Here is a 27,325-nt window from a genome sequence, read left to right on the forward strand (position 1 = left end):
ACTTACAGATGATGTTAATTCTTCAAGCTAATGACAATGGTAGTTCCACATATATCTTTGGCCCACAAGGAATGATTTCCTTTTTTCTCCTCAACATCTACCAAATTTCTGTCTTTTAAGCTTAGAAACAAAAGCATTTTATATGAGATATTTTCAGACTGTTGGAATTATTTTTTATTTTCTGACCTCCTAAACTATCCAATTTGGCACTTGATAGATACTGTTTTCTATTAGTTTCTTGTCTTACAAGCTGGATTTTAAGTATCTTGGGGAGAGAAAGGTTATTACTATAATGTTTTTATTTGTCCTCAGTAGGATTTTACAGATATTGGGATATAGGTGGTTATTTCTTAATTATTTTTAAATTAAATCTTTCAGGTTCTGTCACCTTTTCCTCAGTCGCTACCATGTCTTTGCTTCAGATTTCCCACATGTAGCAGAAGCATAGTCATATGGACCCAGATAATTATTCCATGAACTGAATAACCAAGATTTAGTTATAGTTTGCATATGTAATTGCTGTTTGCAAAATGTAATTTTTTCCCCTCTTTAGCAATGTCTGATTTTTTTTTTTTTTAGCTTAGCTTGAGCTGTCACATATCTAATAGAAATCAGTTAAAAGTAGTGAACTTGGGACCAAGGTCTAAGGTTCTAATACAGCTACATAATTTTAAGCAAGGCACTTAATTCTCTACCTCACTTTTCTCTCCTGTTAATAACAGCTATTATTTTATAGGATATCTGTTATACTCTGGGCATCTCCTAGGTCCTCACAATGACTGTGGGTTAGGTTGGTAAAGTAGATGGTAATTACCATTACAAAAACCAGATCGCATAAAAGTCAAATAACCCCTACCAGTGTTACACTCTAATAATGGCAAATCTGGTATTTAAATTCAGGTTTCTCCAATTCCAAAGCTTATGTTCATTTCACAAATGAAGGGGAATTAGATTAGATGACTTCCAAGTTCCCTTTTAGTTCTAAACGTATGGCTTCCTGATTTTAATTTTTTTTGTTATTTATCCAGTACATATGACTTTTTTTTTTTTTTTTACTTCTTAGCCTTTAGTCCTTTTTTCAGAACTTTTTGGTCATGACTAAATTAAGTCATGACTAATGTAATAAATTAATTCCAGAATTTTAAACACACCTTAAAGTGGAAGGTTGTTTTATTTTACTTTACTTTTTAAAAAGATTTTATTTATTTATTTGACACAGAGATCACAAGTAGGCAGAGAGGCAGGCAAAGAGTGGGGGAGAAGCAGGCTCCCCACTGAGTAGAGAGCTGGATGCGGGGCTCTATCCCAGGACCCCAAGACCACGACCTGAGCTGAAGGCAGAGGCTAAACCCTAGGCTACCCAGGTGCCTCAAAGGTTATTTTAGTACAAAATGTAAGATTGATATACCACACCTATAGAAAAATTTTCTGAAATCAGGTAAATTTGAACATTACAACCAGCCCCAATAAATATAGAACTGGATAAAGAAAGTACTGGCGTAAATAGGGTTTTAGGTCTTATATTGATGGAAAGTTGATTTCATTCTTCATGTGTAACTTCTTTCCTGGGTCATATTTGCTGCTTCATTTTTCTTGAAGTCAACCTTATTTTTGTATTTTTCTTACACAATTGAGGGAATTGCTATAAAAAATTTATAATAAAATTTTGAGAGGAAATGTTCACATATGAATTTGAGATACTTACTGAGAGTTTTTTTGGATTTGAAGCATGCGATATAAAGATTAATTGATTTCTAAATAAATCAGGATGTATTCTGGAGTGACTTACTAACTTTGTCAAATTATTGCAGGTGTTACTTGTCTTTACAGAAGTATTGTAAGGAATGTTTTGGTACATGTATTAAGTCTGATAACTCTATAACAATATGAATTTCAGAAGAGCAAACAAGCAAAACTTCCATCTTCGTTGTTTTCTTCTGTGTCTGGGATAAATGAAAATCAACTTACATTATTGTATCAACCTCTACATGTTTGTGTGTGTGTGTGTGTGTGTGTGTGTGTGTATACATATGCATATGTTTACCTGATAACTAATTGGTCTAATTAGAAGGGATGAAAAAATTCTTAATGTTTTTGAGTTAATGTTACAGTTTATTTGTATCAAATCTTTATGAACTACATTTTTATAAATACAGTTATAAATACCTTAAGCTTCAAGAAAAAGAAAAATTTATGAAAGTACTACTCCTACAATTATAATTATCTTAAAAATTCTTCAAACCAGTCTGAGCTGTGTTGTGATTTTCATTTTGATTTACTGAGGTTAGGATTTTGTATATTATTATTATAAGCAGTACCCCCCTACCAAAACAAGTTTATTTTAAAGTTATATATAGTTTGTGATTTTTTTTCTAATGCAGTAATATCTCTGTATTTGTTTACCTGGATGGTAATTTCAAACTAAATCTGGCTCACCTTGTTTTATTTTACATATTCTCAAGAAACTAATTCAGTTTGAGTTCTAAAAGTCAGATGTGTATAGATGACCCTATTCTGTGTCATAAATTCAATGGATGAAAAAAAAAGTTTTTCTTAATTATATACTGTCTTGTGCCTGACAAATCCTAGATGCTAAATAAATGCTTAATTAATGAGTTAAGAGTGGGAAATAGCTCATTGATCAATACTGCCACCTGCTTGCCTAGGGAAAATGTAGATGCTGGGCATACATGCTATTTTAATTCATAATACCTGTGATAGGATAGGCTATTAACTTTTCAATTTCAGTTGTGAACCTTTTAATAACTCATATCCCAGGGGCGCCTGGGTGGCTCAGTCAGTTGAGCGTCTGCCTTCAGCTCAGGTCATGATCCCAGGGTCCTGGGACCAAGTCCCAATGCATTGCTCCCTGCTCGGTGGGGAGTCTGCTTCTCCCTCTTACTCTCCCTCTGTGCTTTCTCTCTCTCTCTCAAATAAATAAATAAAATCTTAAAAAAATAAAATAAAAAGAACTCACATCCCAGAAAGTTAATGACAGTGGGTTAGTGAGATTTTAAAAAGTTTTTCCAGCCTTAGCATGCTTGACATTCCTTTCTTTGATGTTGAAGTTTTGAGCTGTCTCTAATCTATATTCTATGCTGGGGCAAGACAGCTAATTATGGTAGGTAGTTTTTCTAGTGTAATATCAGAGTAAAGAATGTTGTTGTGATAATAATAAAATCACTGACATAAGACTATAAACACATGCTTTTATTATAAAATGAAAGTAAGTCTTTAAATATTAGCAATATAAGGGTACCTGAGTGGTTCAGTCAGTTAAGCATCCTTCTCTTGATCTCAGCTCAGGTCTTGATTTCCGGGTTGTGAGTTCAAGCCCCACCTTGGGCTCTGTGCTGGGTGTGAAGCCTACTTAAAAGAAAATGTTAGCAAGATAATGAAAAGAACCAATAATATTATAATATCAATTCTAATACAATAGATAGACTTTTTAGTACTAACTATAACATATTTATGCTTTAGATAAATGATGCCATGGTTGCTACTTTTGCTTATATGGTTGCTACTGTTTGCTAATATGTCCAGTTATTCAAAAACATTATTTATTATGTATCATTTTTCTACTGTGGCTTAGAATAAGATGGGAATCTTCTTAGAGTAGATGGTAGTGGAAAAAGATGTATTAAATCAATAACAATGAGGTATGATAAGCATAATAATAAAATAATTATTTAAAATGGAAATAATGAATTCAGAGTCAAGGTGGGAAAATTATTACTGCTTCCCCTGTTGACACCATGTATAAAGATACATCTCTGAAGATACATGATTCAGTGAAGACTGCTTTACTATTTATATTTTTCTCACTATTCACATGTAGATTAGTTTTGGTTTATGCCCATAACTACAACATGCCCTTTTAAAAACTTAGTCATTCCAACTAATTTTTCAGAGGGGCCATTTCTTTTATGCTAGTTCACAGGTTAATCATTCTACTGCCTTATTTCCCAGAGTCCTAGACTCTGGGGCAGTATATCTTCATATCTTTCTTTGTTTCTTAAGTAACTGCCATTCTTCTCATGTATCTAGTTGAACGGAGTTGTGATAGAGGTGAGCATTGGGTCTGAATTAGCAGTCACTCCCCTTACTAATAGATTCCAGTAAGGCTTATAGGATGGGAAATTTATTGCTTAGCTAAAATTATATGAAAATGTACTTTATTATATTGAAAATATACTTAATACATTGAGATAGTGATTCTAAAAATTTGAGTGACAAACACAGGTATTGTCTAACTATGATAGTTGACTATCTGATTTTTTTTTCATTGAACTTATAGTTAACATTCGAGCATAGAGCGTAAAATACTTTTTTCCCTGAAACTTATTGACATAGATTATGGACTGATGTCAATTTTGAAATGCTTCTGAGTACCCCAAGGACAAAAAAGAGATAGCTATAGCTAACATACAGAAAGGCCTTTTCATTAGTACTACTAAAAAACTTAAATCTTTGAATAAAGTTTTAAACATCTGTATTTTAGCCAATACTCTCAGAAATAGGAATGGAGAATGGTTTCATTTGCTTTGTTCATGTATAGATTATGATGAAATTAATAGATCACAACTTTGGTTAATAGTACTTCAGAGAATATTGAAAATTATTTTTATTCAATTTTTTGAAATCTGGTTAGAAGTTTGGTTGACTAGTTTTGCTTGCCAAATTCTTCACAGTTCAAATTAACATTGTAAACAAAATAGTAGGGAGAATTGTTGAAATATTTGGGAAAATAAAGTCTTCATGAGTACTTATAAACATACACATTCTCACTTAAAGGACAAACTAATAGAGATTATTATCAAATGGGACTCACAGAAGATGCGGATGTCAGGTGGTAGAAAGTCTTTTCAGTATATACTTTTTGATTATCATTTCCAGTTTTGAATCATGTAAATATTTTGCCTATTCAAAAATAAAACATGAATATATATACCTACATAAAAATATACATTTGTGAGCATCAGGTTTTCCCATAACTTCATCCCATAAAAGGAACTTTGTAACCAAAAGAACATTCCTTTGAATATACAAAATTAAGTTATCTTCTTCTTTAAATACCCTAGATTTTGAGAGTGACCATGGCTTATTAAAGTTTGTCTTTGTCCTCAATTGAGTGGACTTAATTTGGAAAAGTTACTTCATTTAGAGAGAGGACATGATTTCAATTGAAGTCAAGATCTACATTATACTCTAATAAGCTAGTTACCACTACAAAATTTTAGAGAAAATTTCAGGTGTTCATTTTATAATTAGTTTCTTGATATAGCCCAGAATTGAGGCAGGTGGTGAATGGGAAATTACTTTTTTTTTTTAAACTTTGCATTATTATTATTTTTTAAATCTTTGAGTTCTCTGAATCTTCTAACAAAAGGGTTTCTGGGTCCATTCCTAACAGTTGGATATTTTTTTTCTAAAAAGAACTTTCCTTTGAAATAAGCTTATTGTTTATTTAGAAAACTAACTTTTTGCTGGGTACATGTACATACGGTTTCTGAGGGTAAGAATTTAAGAGTCAGATTTTTTTGAAAGATTATACAGAGAATGTAATTTCCAGAAAATCCAAGGTATATATTTTCATAAAATTTTAGATTATCTTATTTCATTTATGTTTTAAAGTAAAAGACATTACACTGACTTAATGTCTTAGTTATAAAGGTAAACATATTTATTTTTTAAATTATGATAACTACTTTATACAGCATTTAAAATCATTTACCTAATGAAAGTCATTCGTTAACCATAGCAGAGAGTAGTAATCTGTAGTAAGTCCAAATAGTATTTCTTTTTTTCTGAGCAAACTTTTTAAGTACTTAAATAACTATAGGCACACAGTTTACTTGTAATAAAGAATGCTAATGGGGAGGGTAGGAGTTAATTAACTAGACCCTTAATAATGGGTCTTTCTAGTCCAAGGAATCTTATAATTGCCTCTGAAGCTAGTTGTGTAGCAAGTTGCGAGATAAAATATCTAGATTTGTGAAGTAGTTTTTCTGAGAAAAAGGTTGCCTTCAGGCAAACTTTGGTATTTTTTTATTATTATGTAAAATGCCTTTTTAAGGATAGCAAACTACCTTCCTCTCAAAATAATTTTGGAGGTAGAAGTCCAGTGCTGCTTGTTTACTCAGGATTTAATTCACAAATAAGGTTAAGACTCTCCAATGAGCCCAGTTTTTGCTTCTTTGGAGAAATGGAACCTTTTGGCCAAACTTTATACACTTAATACCAACCTGATAGTCCTAAAAATAAATTGTCATGATTACTAAGAATTGATGAAGTGTGTGGTAATTTTGATATGTTTTTAAATGAGTGAAATGGAAAAACATAGGGAATATTTTCATTAAATGTTAATATAAGAAATACGCAAGTTGAAATATAACTTATTACATAATTTCTGCAAATGTTGTGTGCTCCAAACTGGTCTACTTTATTGTAAATCCCCCCAAAGACTATTTAATTTCTCCCTTTGGGATTGCTCATTTTCTATCATCTAAGCTACTTGAAAAATGTGATCAGTCTGTGCCAGGACTGCAATAGGATAACAGTTAGTGGAAATAGCCTGCTTTGCTTCTGTTGGGAAGACTGTATGGAAAATATATTCCATTTTCAGAATGTTTCTGAAAGCACTTATTTGTAGAAAGAAGGCTTGCCATTTAAAACTCTGCCGAAATGCAGGTTTTCCAAAATACAAAATAATCTCCTGAAAGTTCGCAAGGGGAAGGGGGTTGTTGTGTGGGGGCGGTCTCATTCGCTGCCCACATCCTCCCTCTGTTCAGTGCGTTGTGTGCTTACGGGTTCCCTGGAGCGGATCACCATATAATTGATGTGCAGTCTGCATTGCTGAATCCTGGACTGCACCATTCTGTGTTCAAGGGAAGATGTAATCTGATCCCTCTGCTGCTGAGGGAGGAATCTGTTCAGTCAAGGCTTTGACAGGGCATAGTCTCCTCCAATAATCTTCTCGGTTCTCTCTCATTATTCCCTCGAGTTCTTCTCAGTCAAGCTGCATGTATGTATGTGTGTCCCGAGAAGCTGTTTGATACTGAGCTGCATTTGCCTTTACTGTGGAGTTTTGTTGCCGGTTCTGCTCCCTAATCTTCCCTTTCTGACGTGCCTGAGCATGTCCACATTAGAATCTGTGACATACCTACCTGAAAAAGGTTTATATTGTCAGAGACTGCCAAGCAGCCGGACACACGGGGGCACAGAATCACTGAAGGGGAAAAATACAGAAAATATGGGTTTCTACGGCACACTAAAAATGATTTTTTACAAAGTAAGTAATCTGTTTTCTTTCTGTGTTGTGTGATTGTGTGTGTGTGTGTGCCTGCCTGAGAAGGAAAATCTGTATCATCAGAGATGGCTGCAGTATCCTCTAATTTTGGTGGGTGGCTGGATGGCTGGTATTCTGTTTTATAACGTGAATGTAAGCAAATAATGCAAAGACAACGTAAGCTGTAAACAGCTTTAAATTTAAAGTAAAATGAATATTTTATCTGGAAATTTTTCACTAAAAATATATTTAGACTTTGGAAATGTGGCTCCGTTAAATGCTGACCTGGAAATACTCTACCCTTAGTTAGCTTTTAGTGAATCTTCTGCCTTTAATTTTTCTATACCTTATATACATATATATTTCTTTTCTTTTATCTTTAGCTGACTCTTTTAAAGTCTAGAATCACTAGAATATTTAGAACTTATATTTTAAAAGGTCATATTTACTTTCTATGCCCCTTAAAAATTGCAGAATTAATTTTTGGTTCTAAAGTCAGGATTTTCAGTAAACAATATAATATTTAAGAGACTTCTGTAGTCCTACAGAAAGTCTTTATTTAGTAATATAGTCTGAAGATAAAAAATCCTTTCTAAATGGTTCCCTTAATATGTCTTTTGGGCATTTTTATTCATTGAAGGGTTTCTAAGATGGAAATAAAGTTTGCTTTTGGTGGCAAATACCATTTGCACCAATGTGTATTTACAAGATACCCAGGGAAGTTCTGAAAGCCAGTATTACAACTTAATTAGAATGAATATCAAAGTTTCTCATGTTAATTTTGAAAATAAGAATCTGTGGAAGTTATGGAAAAAACGAGATTTTTAAGGTGATCTGTACTGACTGACCTTCCTGATAGATACATTTGCGTGTATGTGTACGTGTCTATAATTTATATACATGGAAGCACGTGGCTATCTATATATTAAAGCTTATATATTTATTTTTCCTTTTTACTAAAACCATTTGGAGAAAGAAAATAATTGTTTTTGAGAGAAATCACTTTAAAACAATGTAATGAGTACAGAAACTTCCGAAGGGTTGAAGTAAGACCAATTCCATTTCTTTCCAGTAGATATTTCTTGAACTAAGGTAAAAATTGTGGATGAGCTTGTTGTACCCTTACTGTAGTCCCTGATACCATAAGATGGTCCCTGTATTTTGGAAGACTTTTTCATGATGATAAAAACATAGTCTTTATTATCCAGAGTATGGTTCAAAAATTTTTTGAGTCTCGTTGGTAATTTTTAGTATTTATAATGTAGCATGCTGTGTTATGATGTTCCCATGTGAGGCAGTAGGTAAGAAAAGAAGTCTGCTGCAAAGCAAGGGTTTTCACCTTATTATTAAAAAATGAGGATAGCTGTCTATCATGCATTGGGTCCCCCCCCCCCATAATTTTCAGTGGTACAGTAATTAATTAGAGGACACAAATCTTGAGGGGGTTGTTGAAGTAGAAAAAGTTGAATCTTAACCGATCTTATTTTCTAGTTTTATAACAGATCTATAGTTAGATGACCTCAGTTAACGGATGGTGAAATATAAAAAATAAATATTTCAATTTTGATGTTGACAAAATGTAATTCTGAATGTATTTACAGTATTACACATACATAGCATAATACTTAAAAGCTGTAGATGTTAGATATACCTTACAAAGATATTTAACTCATTCTTTTAAAATCTTCTTGTTGCTTTTCAAGTTAGAATATTTTGTCCTGAGTGAGCATCTGTCAGTGAAGTTATATTTTCTGTAAATATCAATTGATGGCTTTTTTTCCACCTTTATTATACCAACTCCACACTTCTCTCCTGTTGTAGATTTACTTTTTTACTCCCCTCATTACCCATATTCATTGCTTTTGCCTTATATACTTACTTTTCAAGATTGTTTTATTTACATCGTTCACTTTACACTTTTGTAATAACCTGTGTGTTTTAAATTCAATTACTGTTACTTCCATTCAGGTTTTGAAATTTTGAATTTTGTTGTCCCTTTTGTCTTGAAAATATGTTTTTAAAGGAAAATGATGATCACTAAGAGAGACATGGTAAATATGGTTCTGTAATATGTGTATTAACATGACATTTTCCCCCATGTTGTTTCTTAAACTGGAAAATGTGAAAGGCATATCACTCTCAAGGAATATGTATGATGAATATCAATTTTTAAATCAGCATATGCTATTCTTCTGGATAAAATATTGGAGAGGGGGAAATTCACCTTTCTAATCTTTAAAGAGTAAACCAAAGTAGAACTAGTAGAAGAAACCATGAAGCATTTATTTTCTACATACATTAACTATGCCTAAATAATGAAAATTTAGGCATATGAATATTTAAGAATTTTTTTCACTATTGCCAGTGCAAATGTTAAGATTTGATAGTTGGGACAGGTGATTTTTTTCTTAAATCTGTCTCATTTGCTTTACCTTATAGATGAAAAGAAAATTAGACCATGGTTCTGAGGTCCGCTCTTTTTCTTTGGGAAAGAAACCATGCAAAGTCTCAGAATATACAAGGTAATATTAAGTATAATAATTGATTCTCTCATGATTTTTGTTTCTTTAAAGAGGTGATGATTCCAAAAACATTTCTTTCAGTTTATTCTCAAAGAATTATAATGTCACTAGTACTGTTGACTCAACACATTTTGAGATCACTAAAAATCGAGAAATACATAATTTTAAGTAAGAAGAATGACTATCACTATAGCCTGTGTTTTCTTACTAATACTTTGAAATAAGACACAAGCGGAATTTCTGTTATGAACAAAATTTTTAAATCACAAATTTTAAGGAATTCTGAAAAGTAAATTCTAAAATGTGAATATGAGCAAATATATCTTGTTACTATAGCAACAGCTATTCTAGGATAGATATTTATATATGCAAAGTTGAAGTTACATTTATTAGCAGGGAAATAAACCTCACAGTTACTAAATAAATCTTACTGTGTTAGAAATCCCCTTTTATTTGCTTGGTAGATCTTACGTTTTTAACACATACATTTCCACAACAGTAAAATAGTTTCCATAACAACTACATACAACTGTAGTCTTGTTTTGTGCACCTTCCATCATTTTTGGATTTTGCATCAATATAAAACTTTACCCTCTCTCATGCTAATTAGGCTAACTTAAGCACAGTATCTATTACCCAGCCAATTAAAAATGGCTTTGGATGTCATTCAGAATATGGTATTTTAAAATTTAAATGACAAAAGTATCTTCAGAGCTTTTTTTGCTTTTCTTTGGATAATTGTCACTTCAAATTACTTAATAAAAGTTAGAGCTAGAAGCAATAAGAACTTCGTGATGGTGACATTTTTTCCCCTAAATATTTTGGTTTAAAGTTATGCTTATTATTATATAAGATGCAATAAAATTAACACTCCTCAGACTTAAGTTTCTGTGATTGGGCATTGTTAGAGATTGCATCTCTTTTTTTCCCCAAAGAGTTTATATTTTTATTTCATTCAATTGTAGACAGATTTTTTTCAAATGCTCTTCTGTGAAATGTAGAAATCATAATAATTAGTTTTATATACAAAAAATGCAGACATGATACAAAGAAAAAAATAAAACTATCTCCTGTTTATTCAAGAAATGCTTTCTGTGTGATTTCCCCATGTTGGCTTGTCCCGTCCCCTCTCTCTTACTTGCCCTTTGCCTTTTGACAGTTTCATTGTGTTTGGGCACCTCCACCAGAGGGTGTGGAGTGATAAGAGAGACAAGTGAAACTCTTCACTTCATTTTTGCTTTTTTCTTCTAGTCTTGATAAGTATTTCTTAGATGAGAAAGTTGAGTTTAATGTTAAAAATGTGCTATTTTTAATGTATAGATTCCAGTCAGCCGTATCATTTTGGCCTTTTATTAATATGGCTGATACCGGGACAAAGGTATTAAAATTTTCAGTTGTTTTTAAGGCCACTTGTAAATAAATACTGAATTTTTACTAGAGAACACATTTTAATAAAATTTTGCCTTTAGTTGCTTATTTTGTATATTGAGAAAGCACCTAAAAAGGTGCAAGTTCTGTTTTCAGCCTTTTAACACTTTTAACATAATCCTATCAAAGCAAACCAAACAGCATATTGGTTTCCATGTCTTTTTGGAGACTTTGTCAGTGTATGTTTGGTGTTTTTAAATTTTTTTTGACAGATTTTCTAATAATAATAATGAAACTGATTTTCCATCTACTTTATTAGAAAATTTAAGTTATGATCACATTGTGTTTCATTTTGGAGATGAAAATGAGCTTACCTTTGAAATTTGATAGACAGGAAGATAGATTTAATTGTTGTATTTTAGAGATTATCATAGATGGATAATGTTAAAAAATTTAAATGTGGAAAGGTCTGTAGATTTTTCTGTAAAATCTGATTACTAAGATAGATTTTTTTTTAACAAAATAATGAGATATGTTGGATAGTAAAGAATTGGGGAGTTGTTTCATTAGTAACTTATCAGGGCCAAATACTGAGCTATTAGGATACAATTTGTATGTTCTTTGGATTTAAAACACTTTATTATCATAGCTCATATTGAAGATTATTTTACAAATGTAATTATGAATCTTCCTACACTTTTTTTCCAAATGTTTCTAAAATAGAGATACTCCGTATTTACCTGGAGATTAAATGATTTAAATATTATTGAAATTAGAAAGTAAAGCTTAAGATATTAATAACTTGGTTATAACTATATTTGTTCTGCTATTAGTCATTTTTAGGAAAGTTGGACAGTTTTAGAGATAGATCATCTAGTCTTAACTCTTTAATTTTACTAGTGGCAGAATTCAATTTCAGGGTTTTTTTTCTTTAATGTCTCAGAGTTTAAATCATTAAAGTATTTAGATCATCTCATTTTATTTATTTTTACATATAACATAGTAAGTTTTCAATATTTAACTGTTTTGAGTAAATCTCTGTCTAATCAAGGCTTGTTCCTGTCAAATGTCATCTAGGCTAAGCTTTATGAACAACAGTGGGAAGTTGGAGAGAAATAAATATTATAAATAATTTAGAACATATCTAGTGAAATGTCCAAAGTATTTGAGTATACTGCTTCTATGTATGAATTTTTAAAAACATTAATAAGCTTTATAGGTCTTTTTATTAGGAAAACTTAAACTTTCCTTTAATTAAGTCACTAAGGAGTGGTCATAAGAGAGGTGGGAACTGTATCTTCTAAGGATGTATTTTAACATTATTTATATGTATCAACAAGTTGCAGTTTTGCCATAGAGATTCTGTCATTTGGTTGGGATAATAACAGGTGGCTATGTAGGAGGCAGGAAACCTACTCTAAGAATAGCAGACTAGATTTTGTGTATTCTTGCTCTCTGGGAATAAGCAAATAAAAGTAATGATTTTATTGATGTTCGAAATATGCCAGATCATATTCTTATTAAATTAAAGCCCATTATTGTTAATAAATGCCTATCTTTGTTTCCTCTCTTGTGGGTTTTTTTTTTTTTTTTTTTTTTTTTTTTTTTTTTTTTTTGTAGTACCACTGGGCTTGTACCATGTTCAGCAACACCAACAACTTTTGGAGACCTGAGAGCAGCCAATGGCCAAGGGCAACAACGACGCCGAATTACATCTGTCCAACCACCTACAGGCCTCCAGGAATGGCTGAAAATGTTTCAGGTGACATGTCTAAACACAGTACTTGAAATGCTTCACTTAATTGCTGCAAAAAATAAGGGATTTATTCATCAGCCATGAAAAGGAATGTTACATGCTACACTATGGATGAACCTTGAAAGCATTATGTTAAGTGAAAGAGGCCAGACACAAAAGGCCACATATTGCATTATTATATTTACATGAAATATCCAGAACAGGCAAATCCATAAAGACAGAACATAGACTAGTAGTTGCAATGAGATTGGTGAGGGGATATTGGGACTCACTGCTATTAAGTACAGGATCTCTTTTGGGGGTGATGGAACTATTCTGGAGTCATTAGTGATGATGGTTGCCCAGCAAGATAGGTGTGCACTGGAAATCATTTAAGTGTACATTTTAAATGGTGAGTTTTATGTTATGTGAAGTGTTTGTCAATAAAAAATGTTATTGAAAATAAGAGAGCTCCTGGGTGGCTCAGTTGGTTAAGTGGCTGCCTTCGGCTCAGGTCATGATCCCAGCCTCCTGGGATCGAGTCCCACATCGGGCTCCTTGCTTGGAGGGCTTCTCCCTCTGCCTCTGCCTGCCACTCTGTCTGCCTGTGCTAGCTCTCGCTTCTCTATGACAAATAAATAAATAAAATCTTAAAAAAAAAAAAAAAAAAGAAAAGAAAATAAGGGAGCTCATTTTAATTTTTAAGTTTATCAACTGAGAGAATCCAGTGCTTGTTTTGTATTAGTGTGCATTTGCATTTTTTACTGCTTTTTAGATAATAAGACTTTCCTTCCTTTTCTCCTTTATGTTTGGGTTTCTGGGGTTGTTGAATGTACTTGTTTTCTAAAATTTATTGCTTGGGGGTTGCCCAAGTGGCTCAGTTCGTTAAGCAGCCAATCCTTGGTTTCCGCTCAGCTCATGATCTCAGGGCCTGGGATTGGGCACCTTGTCAGTCTCCATGCTCAGCAGGGAGTCTGCTTGAGGATTCTGTCTCCTTCTCCCTTGGCCCCTCCCGTCACTCATGTGTGCACAGACACACTTTCTCAAATAAATAAATGTTTTTAAAAATAAATAAAATGTAGTGCTTGGAAATTAGACTTTTAGGAGTAATGTAGGAACTCTGCTAATTAGTAGTCACAGGTGGTGACTTACCCATCACTGTTACCCTAGTAGTGTCCAAGAGTTGATACATCTTCTTTTCATCTGTGCCATGCTTGTGTGTGGCTTATTGTGTTAAACTTCTGATTACTGTATTTTACTGGCATATAAAGTCTATGAAAGTTTACCGGGAAGATTGGTTACAACCAAACCTCTGTTAGGAATTTTAGAACTCATGATAGTGATAGTAAATTAATTTGTTTCTTCTTCCAATGAGATAATGCATATAAATCAAGTATTTAGCAAAATTGTTGACCTAGATTAAGCATTTGCTTATTCTTTGTAAATACTAAATAATATAAATTATGTAAAGTGAAGCTATCTCTGATATAAGATGGCACTAATGTAAAAATGAGTATATTTCCTTACCTCCAGCTGCTTGATTGGTGGTATTTTATGAATGTATAAGGGAATAAAAATGCATAAGGGAAAAAGAAGATACTTCATTTGGTATTTCAGATTTTTAAGGTGTCCATTGTGTAAATCCTTATATATTAAATTCCTGGGCAAAAACTAAATAAATGTCCTAATCTTTTTCTTCTATAGCTAGAAAACTCACTTGAATCAATGTTGCTTTTAAATGGGTTTTTAAAAGTGTTTTCTGCCCTTCAGGTGATTTCAGAGAAACTAAGGTAACCTTTTTTTTTCAGTTGGTAACTGAAAGGTTAGAGCAGTGGTTCTCAACAGGGGGCAGATTTTTCCCTCTGTGGAAACATTTCTGGTTATTACAACTGATGGGGTGGAGGGCAGGACACTGCTGGCATCTAGTGGGTAGGGGCAATGTAAAGGACAATCTCTTGTAGCAAACTGTTCTTGGGCCCAAAATGTCACCAGTGTGAGACTGAGAATCTGTGGGTTAGAGGAATGAAAGTTTGTGTATTATTCTTATTGTGATGTTATGAACAACTAAAATTACAAAGAATTTTTTTTCTGTTTTCATAGTTACAAAATGACTAAAACTTACCTTTCCCCAAGGATAATTCCCTCTCCTCCTCCTAGTTCCTTTGCCTTAGGTTCCTGATTTTTAAAAACTTTTAATTAATTTTTTTCTATGCATGCACTCAATTTAAAGTTTTGTTTGTTTGTTTGTTTGTTTGTTTTTACCATATCCTTTTGATATGAAATTTATCCATCAGTAAGAGGTCAAAATAGGACTCAGACATTCACACTTTTAAAGAAATACTTTAAAGATTTTTATCATCTTTGATTAAGCCAAGGAGATGGAAATGTAGATGTGTGTTGTCATGCTTGCACATGCATACAGTGAGAGCAGCACAGCACTTGAGAGTAATGCAGAAGCTGATTTCATAGCATTTTTTAAAGACTTTATTTAGAGCATGCGCAGGAGAGGGGCAGAGGGAGAGTCAAAGTCAGGCCCCTTGCTGAGCAGGGTACCTAGACTCAGACTCAAGGCTTGATTCCAGGACCCTTTGTGCTTTATTTTGCAGTGAGGATATTTTAGGAAGGTCTTTGTATAATGCTTGCCTGTTTAGCTAGCTCATGTTTTTTCTTTCTTTTTTTTTTTTTCCCCCCAAAGATTTTATTTATTTATTTATTTATTTGAGAGCAAGAGAGAGCACAAGAAGTGGCAATGGCAGAGGGAGAAGAAGAAACAGGCTTTCCATCAAGCAGGGAGTCTGATGAAGGGCTTAACCCCAGGACCTTGGATCATGACCTGAGCTGAAAGCAGATGCTTAACCAACTGAGCCATTCAGGCACCCCTAACTCATACTTTTCTTGATGAAATGTCCACATGTTCCCACATACTCTGTGTCTAAAGTCTGAGAGACCATAGGTTTTTTAGAAACATTCTATCTTCAGAAATGTTTTTGTTTAAAAAAAATTATTTCTTAGAATTAGTAAGATTCATTAAACTAAAGAATATTAGATTAGCTTTTGTTCTGTTTTAAAAACCCATTTGATTGCTCTTCATGTGACAAGTAGATGCAGTGAAGACAACTTGTTCTTAGCTAATAGGAATAATAGGTAGAATTATCCCTGCAGGTGTAGTACTATATGTATTTTTTCAGGTAAATATTCTGCAGCAAAGAAATCTACTAACAACAAAAGGCCAACTAGACAGGTATATCAGGACCTTAATCCTTTGAGTACTATATCCATCTGTGACCTAGGGCCTCATTGTTGGGCATTGCCCTTTATTTTCAGGGCTGGCACCAAAGGAACTAGAGTTGAATCACCTGCCTCAGAGCTTACAATGCTTTCATGCCTAACATGTAGAGAGATATAATTTCATAGTAAAGTGAGGGAGTCATGAGTTGACCTATGTGCTATGTTGAGGGATAATTAAACTGGCATGATTTCTACAGAAGTGCTGTGGGGGTATTTAATGAGGACTTTTCCATTGCATAACAGGCAAAATGGGAGCACTTGTCCCCTTACTGTTCTGCTATTGCTCCTAAGGCAGTGATACAGCATTGTTTTGGTCTAGCTCCATCTATTCTGACAAAGTACTCTGTACTCAATTTATAAATTGAATGAGAATAAATGATACGCCATTTTGGATAATGGGAAGTTGAAACAAAATACCGCTGCAATATAGAAGTGGAAATTCAAAACAAAACAAAAAAAACAGAAATTTTGTACTGTTGAAATATTTAGTAGGCATTGATTCTGCTTTTTTTGGCAGCCAGATTGATGTTCAGGTTGTTCATTTCAGGGCAGAGGATTGGTCATTTGTTTGCTTGTGCATTTGGGTGTTAATATATGGGTTTGTTACTTGAAAATTTTAGAGTAAGTAAAGGCACCAATAACATTAGCATTATCTTATGTTGAAATTTATATTTAGAGGTATCCTATTATGAGAAGCACATATGACTTAGAAGAAAAAGATCTTAGTAAAAATTTTAGCTTTGCCTCCTAATACTAGGGAATTTTGTTGGTATTATATAACCACTCTTGCCTTATTTTAATCCTCCGTAAAACAGGTATTACACTAAAAAGTTGTCAAACAGGAGACAACATATAAATGTACTTAAAGCTACATTTGGAAGGATAGTGGAGATTCAATAAATATTAGTTTCCTCTCTTGGTCAAGAAATAGACTTTGCAAGCCTTAGTTTTTCTGAGGTCTAAAAAGGGGCTTTTAGGGGCGCCTGGGTGGCTCAGTGGGTTAAGCCTCTACCTTCGGCTCAGGTCATGATCCCAGGGGCCTGGGATCAAGTCCCACATAGGGCTCTCTGCTCAGCAGGGAGCCTGCTTCTCCTCATCTCTCTCTCTGTCTGTCTCTCTACCTATTTGTGATCTGTCAAATAAATAAAATCTTTTATTAAAAAAAAAAGGGGGGCTTTTAAAAACAGCTTCATACAAATGTTACTAGCTTAACATTATTAACATTATTTTAATCAAAACAAATTTGCATTGCATTAAAACTGTGAAAGTACTTTGAAAATACTTGCACCCAAAATATTTTTTAAATGATAAAGTAGAAAAAATACTCATGTGTTTTGAAATTAAAAGTAAAATAAAAATACTCTCTTGAAAGATTTAATTAAGTTTCATGTTAATGCTTAGAAATTGTACATATTCTCTAGCTTATTTTATTTTGGTCTTTTTTATTTGCTGGTCAACAAAATATTAAAACAGGAGAATGCAAAAAAAATGAATTTAGTATTACTTTGCAATTGTATTTGAGGCAGTATGAGCAAGAAACCTTGTATGAGGAAGAGTTTTAAAAAGTCTTAAGAACTGAGTTCTTGACTATGTGAAATTCAGGCACAGTACTGCCCAAAGTCCTAAAATGTTTGTGTGAATGGGTTATAGGGATAGTCCAAAGTAGTAACCACTACTGGTTTATTAATCACTTGCATCAGTACTGGATGAGTTGTTTATTTAAAACATAAAATGTCCTCAGCCCCACCTTAACTTCTGAATCAGATTCTCTAATGGCGAGTCATAGGACTCTGATCCTTAACACTCCCCAACCAGCATTTGGGGAGTGGCCAAAGCCTTGACCAAGCCCCTTATTAAACAGGTGGGGTCTCTGAGATTAATTAAGGGACTTTCATATGGTTGCATAGTGAATTTACTGGTGAAACCCAAGCTTCTGATTACAGTTCAGTGCTCCTTATATTCTTTGCTCCTACCTGTATTTTCTAATTATCTGAAATAAAATAGCACTTACATGGAGAATTTTCAAGTTTGCATTTGCAATTTTGTCCACAAAGCAAGCTTTGTTTCTCTTGATCCTTTTCGAATTTGGAATGTTTTTCCTATCCCCTTAAATATGTTCTCAGATAACTTTACTATGAAAAACCAAAGGTAGATGCTTTTATCCAGGACAACTGTTTTTCAGAACAGAAATAAAAACATTATCAGAATTACGCAGCACTTTTGCAGATAAAGAAACTAAGGCCCACAGAGGTTAAACTGTAATCTAATTAGTGGCAGTATGTTCTCCAGAAGTTGGGTTTTCTGAGCCCCGATTCAGTGCTCTTTCCACTATTCCTCATTAAAGGTTTGTGTGGGTTGTTGTTACTTGTTTTAATATAGTCATTAAATGCTAGGTTTTCAAGTTAATATATACTTTTTGCTGGTAAATCATGTATGTATACAAAATTTGGAACCAGTCTTGGAACCAGACTAAACAAGTAAGTTCTAGTCAAATATAAATACTAGAAATACTCTCTGGAGAGAATTTTGAGATTGTGGTGGTGTGGTATTTCCTGATTCTTTGGGGATTCATTTATTTATTCAGGAAATCATTACTGAGCTGCTGTCAGGTGCTAGGTTCTACTTTGGATTTGGGACATAGTAGTAAACAAGACAGACCCAAACCCTGAACTTATAGTCAGAAGGGGAGTGGAATGGGGAGGGGAGTGTTGGAACTGGTTTGCAATTTTAGAAAGGTTGTCCAGAACAGGTCTCAGAAGGAAGGAAGGAAGCAAGCCATGTGGATATCAAGGGCAAGAATGTTGCAGGAGTAGCACGTGAAAAGGCTCTGAAGCAGAGAATGCTTGTTGTGTTTGTGGCTAAAGGGAGGAAACAAGAAATTAGAACCTTGTATAGGCCAACCTAAAGATTTTGGTTTTTGCTTTGAAGTGGGAAGCCACTAGAGGGTTTTAAGTAGAATATCACTGTTTTGTGGAGAACAGAATGAGGAGGGCAAAGGTGGGAAGCTGAGAGATTGAGTAAGAGGTTATAGGAATAATCCAGGTGAGAAATAAAAGAAACTAGATGAATGTAGTTAATGGTCAGATTCTGATATATTTTGAAGTTTAAGACTTTTAAATTGTTAAATAAAATCTTAAAAAAAATAAAAAAAGACTTAAATTTGGTGATAGACCAGTACCATCTAACAGTGGTGAGAATGGGAGAGTCAGGGATGACTCCAGTTATTTTGGCCTGAGCAACTAATAGAATGGAGTTACACTTTACTGAAATAGGAAGGATTGTGGATGTACATATTTGAAGAGAAGGATCATGGAAATGCTGTTTCTATTACATAGCTTAGAATACATATCGAGTAAGCAATTTTATGTAGTGGTCTGGAGTTAAGGAAGAAATCCAGGCTAGAGAGAGCAAAGTATCCGTATGGCTCATACCCTTGTTTGAACCATCCAAGAGATGTGATTTTAATGAGCAATGAGACTGTTGAATATGTGTGCTTGTGGAAACAGTCTCATTTACCATCTAGTTTACAGCCTATGTTGCTAATCCTTGTCTGTGATGTACTTTTTAATAAAATGTCACAAAGTACCCTCTGCTGAATGTTTATATAATTTAAATCAAGGTATGCTTTTTATTTGACTTGTTAAACCCCAACTAGTGTTTATTTTTATTTTTTAAAGTTTTTTTTTTTTTTTTTTTTTTTTTTAATTTACTTGACAGGTAGCGAACACAAGTAGGCAGAGCAGCCAGCCTAGGGAGAGGGAGAAGCAGGCTCTCTGCTGAGCAGGGAGCCCCATGCGGTGCTTTGATCCCAGGACCCTGGGATCATGACCGGAGCTGAAGGCAACCTCTTAACCGACTGAGTCACTCATGTGCCCCCAAATAGTGTTTATTTATTTTTTTTTTAAAGATTTTATTTATTTATTTGAGAGAGAGACAGTGAGAGAGAGCATGAGCAAGGAGAAGGTCAGAGAGTGAAGCAGACTCCCCGTGGAGCTGGGAGCCTGATGTGAGACTCGATCCCGGGACTCCGGGATCATGACCTGAGCCGAAGGCAGTCGTCCAACCAACTGAGCCACCCAGGCGTCCCCCAAATAGTGTTTAAAACAAAAACATTGTTGGTGTACCTGGATGGCTTAGTTAATTAAGTATCTGCCTTCAGCTCAGGTTGGGATTTCAGGGTTCTAGAATCAAGCCCCACGTCAAGCTCCCTGATCAGCGGGGAGCCTGTTTCTCCTTCTCCCCCAGTGACTTACCTGCTTGTTGCGCGCTCTCTCGCTCTCTCTCTCTCTCTCTCTCTCTCTCAAATAAATAAATAAAATCTTTAAAAAAATCATTTATGCAGGCACAGTTTTTGTCATGGACTTTTCCTTAAGTATATAGAAATTTCTGACATAGTTTTTAATGTTTAAGGTGGGAATCAGCTCTTTGTCTTCTGTTCTGTCTTTTTTCATTCTACACCCTATCCCCTAAAATCCTTGATGAAAGATGCACTTATATATCATATATTGATAATGTTTTTCTATTCCTTTTTTTCTTAAGAAAACAGTAACAATACATTAATTGAAAAAAGGAAACATCAAATATGTATATTACCTTAAAGTAGAAATATTCATAGTAGATATTAATGTTATTAATCTATGTAAAGTATATAGAGTAGTAATATGTCGAAAGATTTTCACTTTTCACTGTAAAAGATTACCTATGATATCCTTATTTTCATATCAAAATTTAACCATAAACACTTCCAAAAACTATTTCTAGGACAGGCATTCATATTTGCAAGGGGTTTAAAAAGTTTGCAATAAGGGGCTTCTGGATGGCTGAGTCAGTTAAGCATATGCCTTCAGCTCAGGTCATGATCCCAGAGTCCCCGGATCAAGTCTCCCATATCAGGCTCCCTGCTCAGCTGGGAGTCAGCTTCTCCTTCTGACCACCCCACTCCTGCTTTTTCTCTCTCTTGCTCTGTCTCAAATAAGTAAATGAAATCTTTAAAAAATGATTATGCTACAGAGTTACTTAAAGCTGCATTTTAATCTAGTTAGCATAAGTTGTCCATCACCCACATTGGCATGTCCATATAGTAGTGTCCATGAATCCTTATATAGATGCAGAGGCACAACATGTTATAAAAGCCCACCTTCAGTCCTGGGAGGAATGTAAATCAGTAAATCAGAGTTTATAGTATTAATACTAAATGATCAGAGATGAGTGGAGATTGATCAGTGTAAGTTTTATCAAAGAGATAAATTTTGAACCAGGATTTGAAGCTGTGTGAGGAAAACTGAACAAGACGATCAAACTTTAACTGCTTTTAATGGGTCATGTGTATGCAGATACATGCATATGAGTATTTTTTATTTCTGTGTGTCAGTCCTTACCCTAACTAAAAAGGGTGAATGTTCTAGGTGCATGTATATGTAGAAATGAAAGAATATGATTTTTTAGAGCCTGGGTTTCCTTATATTTGGGGGTAAAATGCGAATGTTTCCCAGGGTTTTTTGATTAAATAAGGTAATATTTGTGGTAAGTACTATGGGAGGAATACGGCTGAAATGTTTGATAGTATTAACATAATCTACACTTTATGATAGGAAAGAAGAAATGAAATTCATTGTAGATTTTAAGGGGGTAAAACATTTTTTACATACTTTAAAAAGTATTCTAAATAAGGCTTCTCGTCTCCTTAGTATATCTCAGTTTTCAGTTGTTACCTGTTTCACATGTTATAAGATCCAGGTGCCTAATTTGAGCAAGAAATGGAATGTTAAAATCCAGATCCTTCTAGCTCCAAACCCCATCTATTCTCTCTTCACCTGCTTCCAAAATGGACATAATAATTCACAAATGTACCTAAATCATCCTACTCAAGGATGTTCCTTCACTTAAATATCACAAGGCTATATAAATGTTTTATGTGGGGGCGCCTGGGTGGCTCAGTCAGTTAAGCATCTGCTTTCAGCTCAGGTTATGATTCCAGGGTCCTGGAATTGAGCCCCAGATTGGTCTCCCTGCTGAGCAGGGAGTCTGCTTCTCCCTCTGCCTGCCGATCCCCCTGCTTGTGCGTACTCTCTCTCTCTTTCTGGCAAATAAATAAAACTTTTAAAGAAGAATAAAGTAAATGTTTTACATGATTATTGTGTGGGGGGAATTCTAACATTTTAAATTATTCACATAGCTTTTTAATTTTTCCTCTTAAGAATCATGGCTCTTCTGTGCAGATGATCCTCACTGGCAAAAAAAAAAAAAAAGATGTTTTAAATATTCCTAGTCTAGTTTAAAGTAGCTCTAGCTCATATTTTTAAAAGTATTATGATGTGTTTTTGTTTTTCCATAATGTAGTGCTTTGTTTCTGATCCTTTTGTTCATACTCTAATTTTATTACTAAGTTACTGTTTTATATTTTTGCTACTTTTTATCTGAAATTATTTTCACATAATAAATCAAAGCTCTTTTATTTTGTGGAAGGCACTTGTCAGATGTGCAGTATATCCAGTTATTAATTTTTCTCTAAATGATGCTGCCAGTTTCTTAACTCTCAGATGAGTGCCTTATTAACACCATCAAAAATTTTATGGTGCCCACTAGAAAGAATACAGAGAAAGGAAGATCATCTTTCAAAATACCCTATTTACTCAGTAGCCAAATTGATATTTCCAGATAAAACTTTGATTTCTCAGCCAATATCTTGATGGTACATGAACATATAATATTTGTAATAAATAATGTAGTGCAAAAATATTTGTCAAAACCATGGCTTTTTTAAATTAAAAAAATAAAGGTAGCTAGTAAATTTGATGAGACATTGATTATCACATCAATGACCTATGGAGAAAATTTCACTATAAGTAGCCACCTTTTATGTTATTTGTAAATGTGGTTTTCCTTTATGAGCTTGTAATTTGAGATATCTATTAAAATAATAAAAATCTCTGCTTCCCTTTTCATAGAGCTGGAGTGGACCAGAGAAATTGCTTGCTTTAGATGAGCTTATTGATAGTTGTGAACCAACCCAAGTAAAACATATGATGCAAGTGATAGAACCCCAGTTTCAACGAGACTTCATTTCCTTGCTTCCTAAAGAGGTAAGGGTTATCAATTATGTTCTTCATTGGGTGCTATTTGAAAATATAGCTCAATAACAACCATCTTTAAACATGGTCATGCTAATTATGGTATTCAGTATTGTCGGTTTAACACTCTTAATTAGTGTTAAAGAGAGTTGTAAATGATAAGCTGCCATGACTTAATAATATCATTTTCAGATCACGTATATTTATGGACTTATTAGGTGATTTCTTTCCACCACTGCACTAAGTCATACATAAGAATAAGCTATTGAGTTCCATTAATTTGATTATTTTTTTATTTTGATTTTTTCCCCCAGCTTATTTAAAGTCCAGCCTTTAGTTGTCATGGTACATTTATTATATATAGTAGTAGATTTTTTAGAAATTCTGATTTTATTAAAACAGCAGTGTTTTTTTTCTTATTTTCAAAGTCCCAAATAGTCCTTAACATTTTGTGATTCTATAAATTATAGTTCTGTTAACTTACATTGTGTAATTGTTTTAAAAAATATGGAATTTCACATGTATATCTTTTTCTACTGATCATTCCTCTTCTTGCCCCCATCTTTCTCTCTCTCATACACACATACATACAATCATAGATTTCCTGCATTGATTATATCCTTATAACATTTCTTTTGGAATCATTTATGCTCATTTGTTTTTATAGCTTAGATGTAGTTATTTTACTGCTGTTATATGCTTCACAGTTTCATTTCTGTCTGCAAACAAATAATGTAAAATTAAATAATCAATGTCACCATGGTTTATATTTTCACAAATTATATGTGCCACTAATTATATATCAGCTAAGAAGACAATATATTAAACAGTAATATATCAGTGAAAATGATCTGGAAACTTCAAATATGAAAGGAGTCAACTCTTTTATCCATTCTAAATATCCTATGGATATTAAACATCGTCTCAAAAATAATTTCACATCGGATATGAGTAAATAGTTTTATCATATTTAATGTATGAAACTAAGCATTACTCCAAGAAAAAACAAACTAAGATGCTACTGCTTTGGAATGATTTTTTTAAATGGTTAAAAAAAAGTTGCATTGTCCTAGAAAGAACTTTTTTATTTTTGCTGGCTCATTCTAAAACTGAACCCTTTGAATGGAATTGGCTTAGGAAATGATACAAACTCTCTTTGCTTCCAGAAGAACATTCATAGTAGGTAGCACTTTCATAAGTATTTGACTGAAAGTCAAGTTAATCACCTCGGATATTATTATGGTATATACATCATGGTTTCCTTGGCTGTCCTCCTTATTTTAGAAGGTAGTATTTTTTTAATATACAGACTTCTGCTTAGTCTCGTTTGTCCCCTTATCTCTATGAGTGGTGATTATTTTGTTTTACTTTATTTGTATTTGCATAGTAACTTTAGAACACTCAAAAATATGATTCAAAGTCAGGAGAATATGAAATATTTTTAAGAGTCTAAGAATTAAGCACAAATTATTGATAACTGATGTAAATGCAATAAAGATTTTCTTGGATTAACTCTCCTTTTAAAGATTGCCTGAGGAAATAGAAGGAAGCGTAGATAGAAGAATGAGCAAGGGCTCTGACTCTGCAGATCATCTGTGTTTTCCTTTTTTTCAACTAGTAGGAAGCATTTCCTATTTTGAAAAAAAAAAATGCTTCTTTTTATATGTGGCGAAATAATGGTATAGGTCTAAATCTTTAAGGAAACTATTATCTTATTAGAGACTATATACTATTATTATTTAAAACATCATTACCTTCATGTCAGGAAATGGAGTTAAAATAATTTTCATATAATTCCTTTCAACAGATCTCAGAGCTCTTTACCAACACATTATTAAATCTCAAAACCCTTGAAAAAAATCTCACTAGTCTCACATGGGAGGCTTGTGATAAACAGCATTATCCTTATTTTGTAAGTGAATACCAAGAAAAGCATAGTGATATAGTAAATGGCCTAAAGTAAAACTTAAATTCTTAACATAGGATCAGCCAACATTTTCTTTATTCTTTTCCCTCCCTCTTTCAACTTAGTTCAACCCATGGAAATAGAGCAGTTCTGGGAAAGTATTATCTAACTTTCAAGTATAACATGGTTGTCTCTCATGTAGGTTACATAAGAGAAGAACAAAAAAGAGCGACTCACGCTGAAATTTCAAGTTTGGTCAAAGAAAAGTTAATTTTATAAAACAGATTTTCAACTTAAGAGCTTCTGTCTTGTGGAAGTCCTTAGGAGGAATTACTCTCTAGATTTTACCTTTAGGACAAATGAATAGAAAACTGCATTAGCCAGACCATTTTAGTTGGCTGTAAGAAACCTGTAATTCCCTGCTTTGGTGTTCTAAGGATGTAGCTCAGGACAGTGCCCACTCTCTGGCCCCTGTAAGGAACCCTGTTTGACAAAACCTTGCTTCCTTTGAGAACTTGGCATACTTCTTCCATAATAAACACTAAGAATTGTGTAACTGATTGCCATTCCCTTTTTGCTTGGCAGTTTAATTAAAAAACCATATAAGATGCTGTTGCCAATATATTTGTATTCTACTTTCCCCTGGTTTAAACCTTCTTTTCTGATTTATATTTTTACTGGTTCTGATTTTCTTATTCATATTTTTTATTTTGCTGTGTGTGTTTTCTGAAATACTTAGATGTTTTGAATAGAACTGATTAGATTTAAATAGAATAAGTTGAAGTTCATGGTTGAATTAGGGTCTTTGCTATTTTAAAGGAAAGTGTGCCAGTTACTGTGGGGTTAGCACTTCAACATTCTTAGCGCCTGAGTGTTTCTTTACTCTTTAAAGCAGGCATACCCTAGACTAGGGGATCTCACAGTCACTGGTATTGAAGGATGTTGTAACTGATGGTTTGGGTCACCTTTGAAATCTAAGGTGCTCTGGATTTGTTTTCTAACCTTTAAGATCCAGTGACTGCTTCTGTGAATTACGTGATTTGTACTTCAGCTGGATAACTAAGCAAAGAAGAGCCTTTTTCATGTGACCATATTAAATATCTTGGGCGCTAAATAGCATCTTTTCCACCAGTATAACTTTGTGCCTGATAATTTTTATGTTAAATATCAATTTCACGTAGAAGAAAAAGAATATGGTGTTATCCCATTACTGGTATACTGACACTGAGGAAACTTTTCCGGGCTTTGATAGATTGAATAATTTCAAAATTAAGTGACTTATGGAGTATCCTCTAAAGAAGTACAGTGTTAAGATATATATATGTTTGTGTATTTGTATATGTGTATACATACACACATATACGTAGCTTGTTGAATATATAGTTATGCCTTTTTATTTAAAATGTCTCCGACTAAATGGGCTTCTCTGATAGACCAAAACTGATCATTCCACAGAAATATTTTTACTGTCCAATAGTAGTAGTAGTATTAAATTGAATACTGACTGGTTGGAGTACTTTCTATATGAAATGTACTCAATATATGTGATTAATGATGAACTCTCTATATGCAAAGTTCTTGGGTAAGCACAATTTATGTCATGTAATTACTGTTTAGTATCAGAAAACAATTCAAACTGTGCTTTTACTCCCCATACGGCCTTTAGCCATTTGAATGATAGTTTGTTTTAATACTTATAATTTAATTTCTGTGAAAACTAAACTTTATTGCTGTGTTTAGTTCATTTTGATTCTAATATCATAACTTAAATTTTTATGTGATTAGTGAGGCTAATTGGATAAGCATACTCAGAAGCTACTATTCCCTTCTTTCTTCTTTCTTCTGCCCTTATTTACTTGAATAGACTATACATAATGAAAAAAAAAAGTTGATGGTTTGGAAATATTGGAAACAAAATTTAAAATCAGTGATATACTGAAGAGCCAGTACAAACCTACAAAAATCTATCTGGCCCATCAAGAAAATCCCCATAAACAATGTAAAGTAATTAGAACCTAATTACTTTTATATGCCTGTGGAGCAGTTTATTAATTGTTGGTAAAGGGTATAAATGTTTGAAAAGTTCATCATTGTGATAATAAATACTTTTTGTGGTAAAGAACTATTAATTATATCTGTCAGGAGTGA

At 33.4% G+C, this 27,325-nt stretch overlaps 1 protein-coding gene across 7 annotated transcripts in view; it reads left to right on the plus strand.

Annotated features, from left to right (window-relative positions):
• Nucleotides 1-27,325, plus strand: part of FBXW7 (F-box and WD repeat domain containing 7) — a 235,460-nt gene that overhangs the window by 192,818 nt on the left and 15,317 nt on the right. For 6 of the 7 annotated variants that reach the window (XM_082727308.1, XM_082727307.1, XM_082727309.1 and 3 more), the window contains 3 exons: nucleotides 9,728-9,810; nucleotides 12,799-12,940; nucleotides 23,149-23,283. In XM_082727308.1, the coding sequence (XP_082583434.1) occupies nucleotides 9,728-9,810; nucleotides 12,799-12,940; nucleotides 23,149-23,283 (360 nt within the window). Of the gene's footprint in view, nucleotides 1-6,864; nucleotides 7,292-9,727; nucleotides 9,811-12,798; nucleotides 12,941-23,148; nucleotides 23,284-27,325 lie in introns of those variants that run through there. The other variant, XM_082727312.1, reaches the window with a different exon arrangement.

The sequence above is a fragment of the Mustela nivalis genome, assembly GCF_964662115.1.
Source record: "Mustela nivalis genome assembly, chromosome: 4".
Classification (NCBI taxonomy): Eukaryota; Metazoa; Chordata; class Mammalia; order Carnivora; family Mustelidae; genus Mustela; species Mustela nivalis.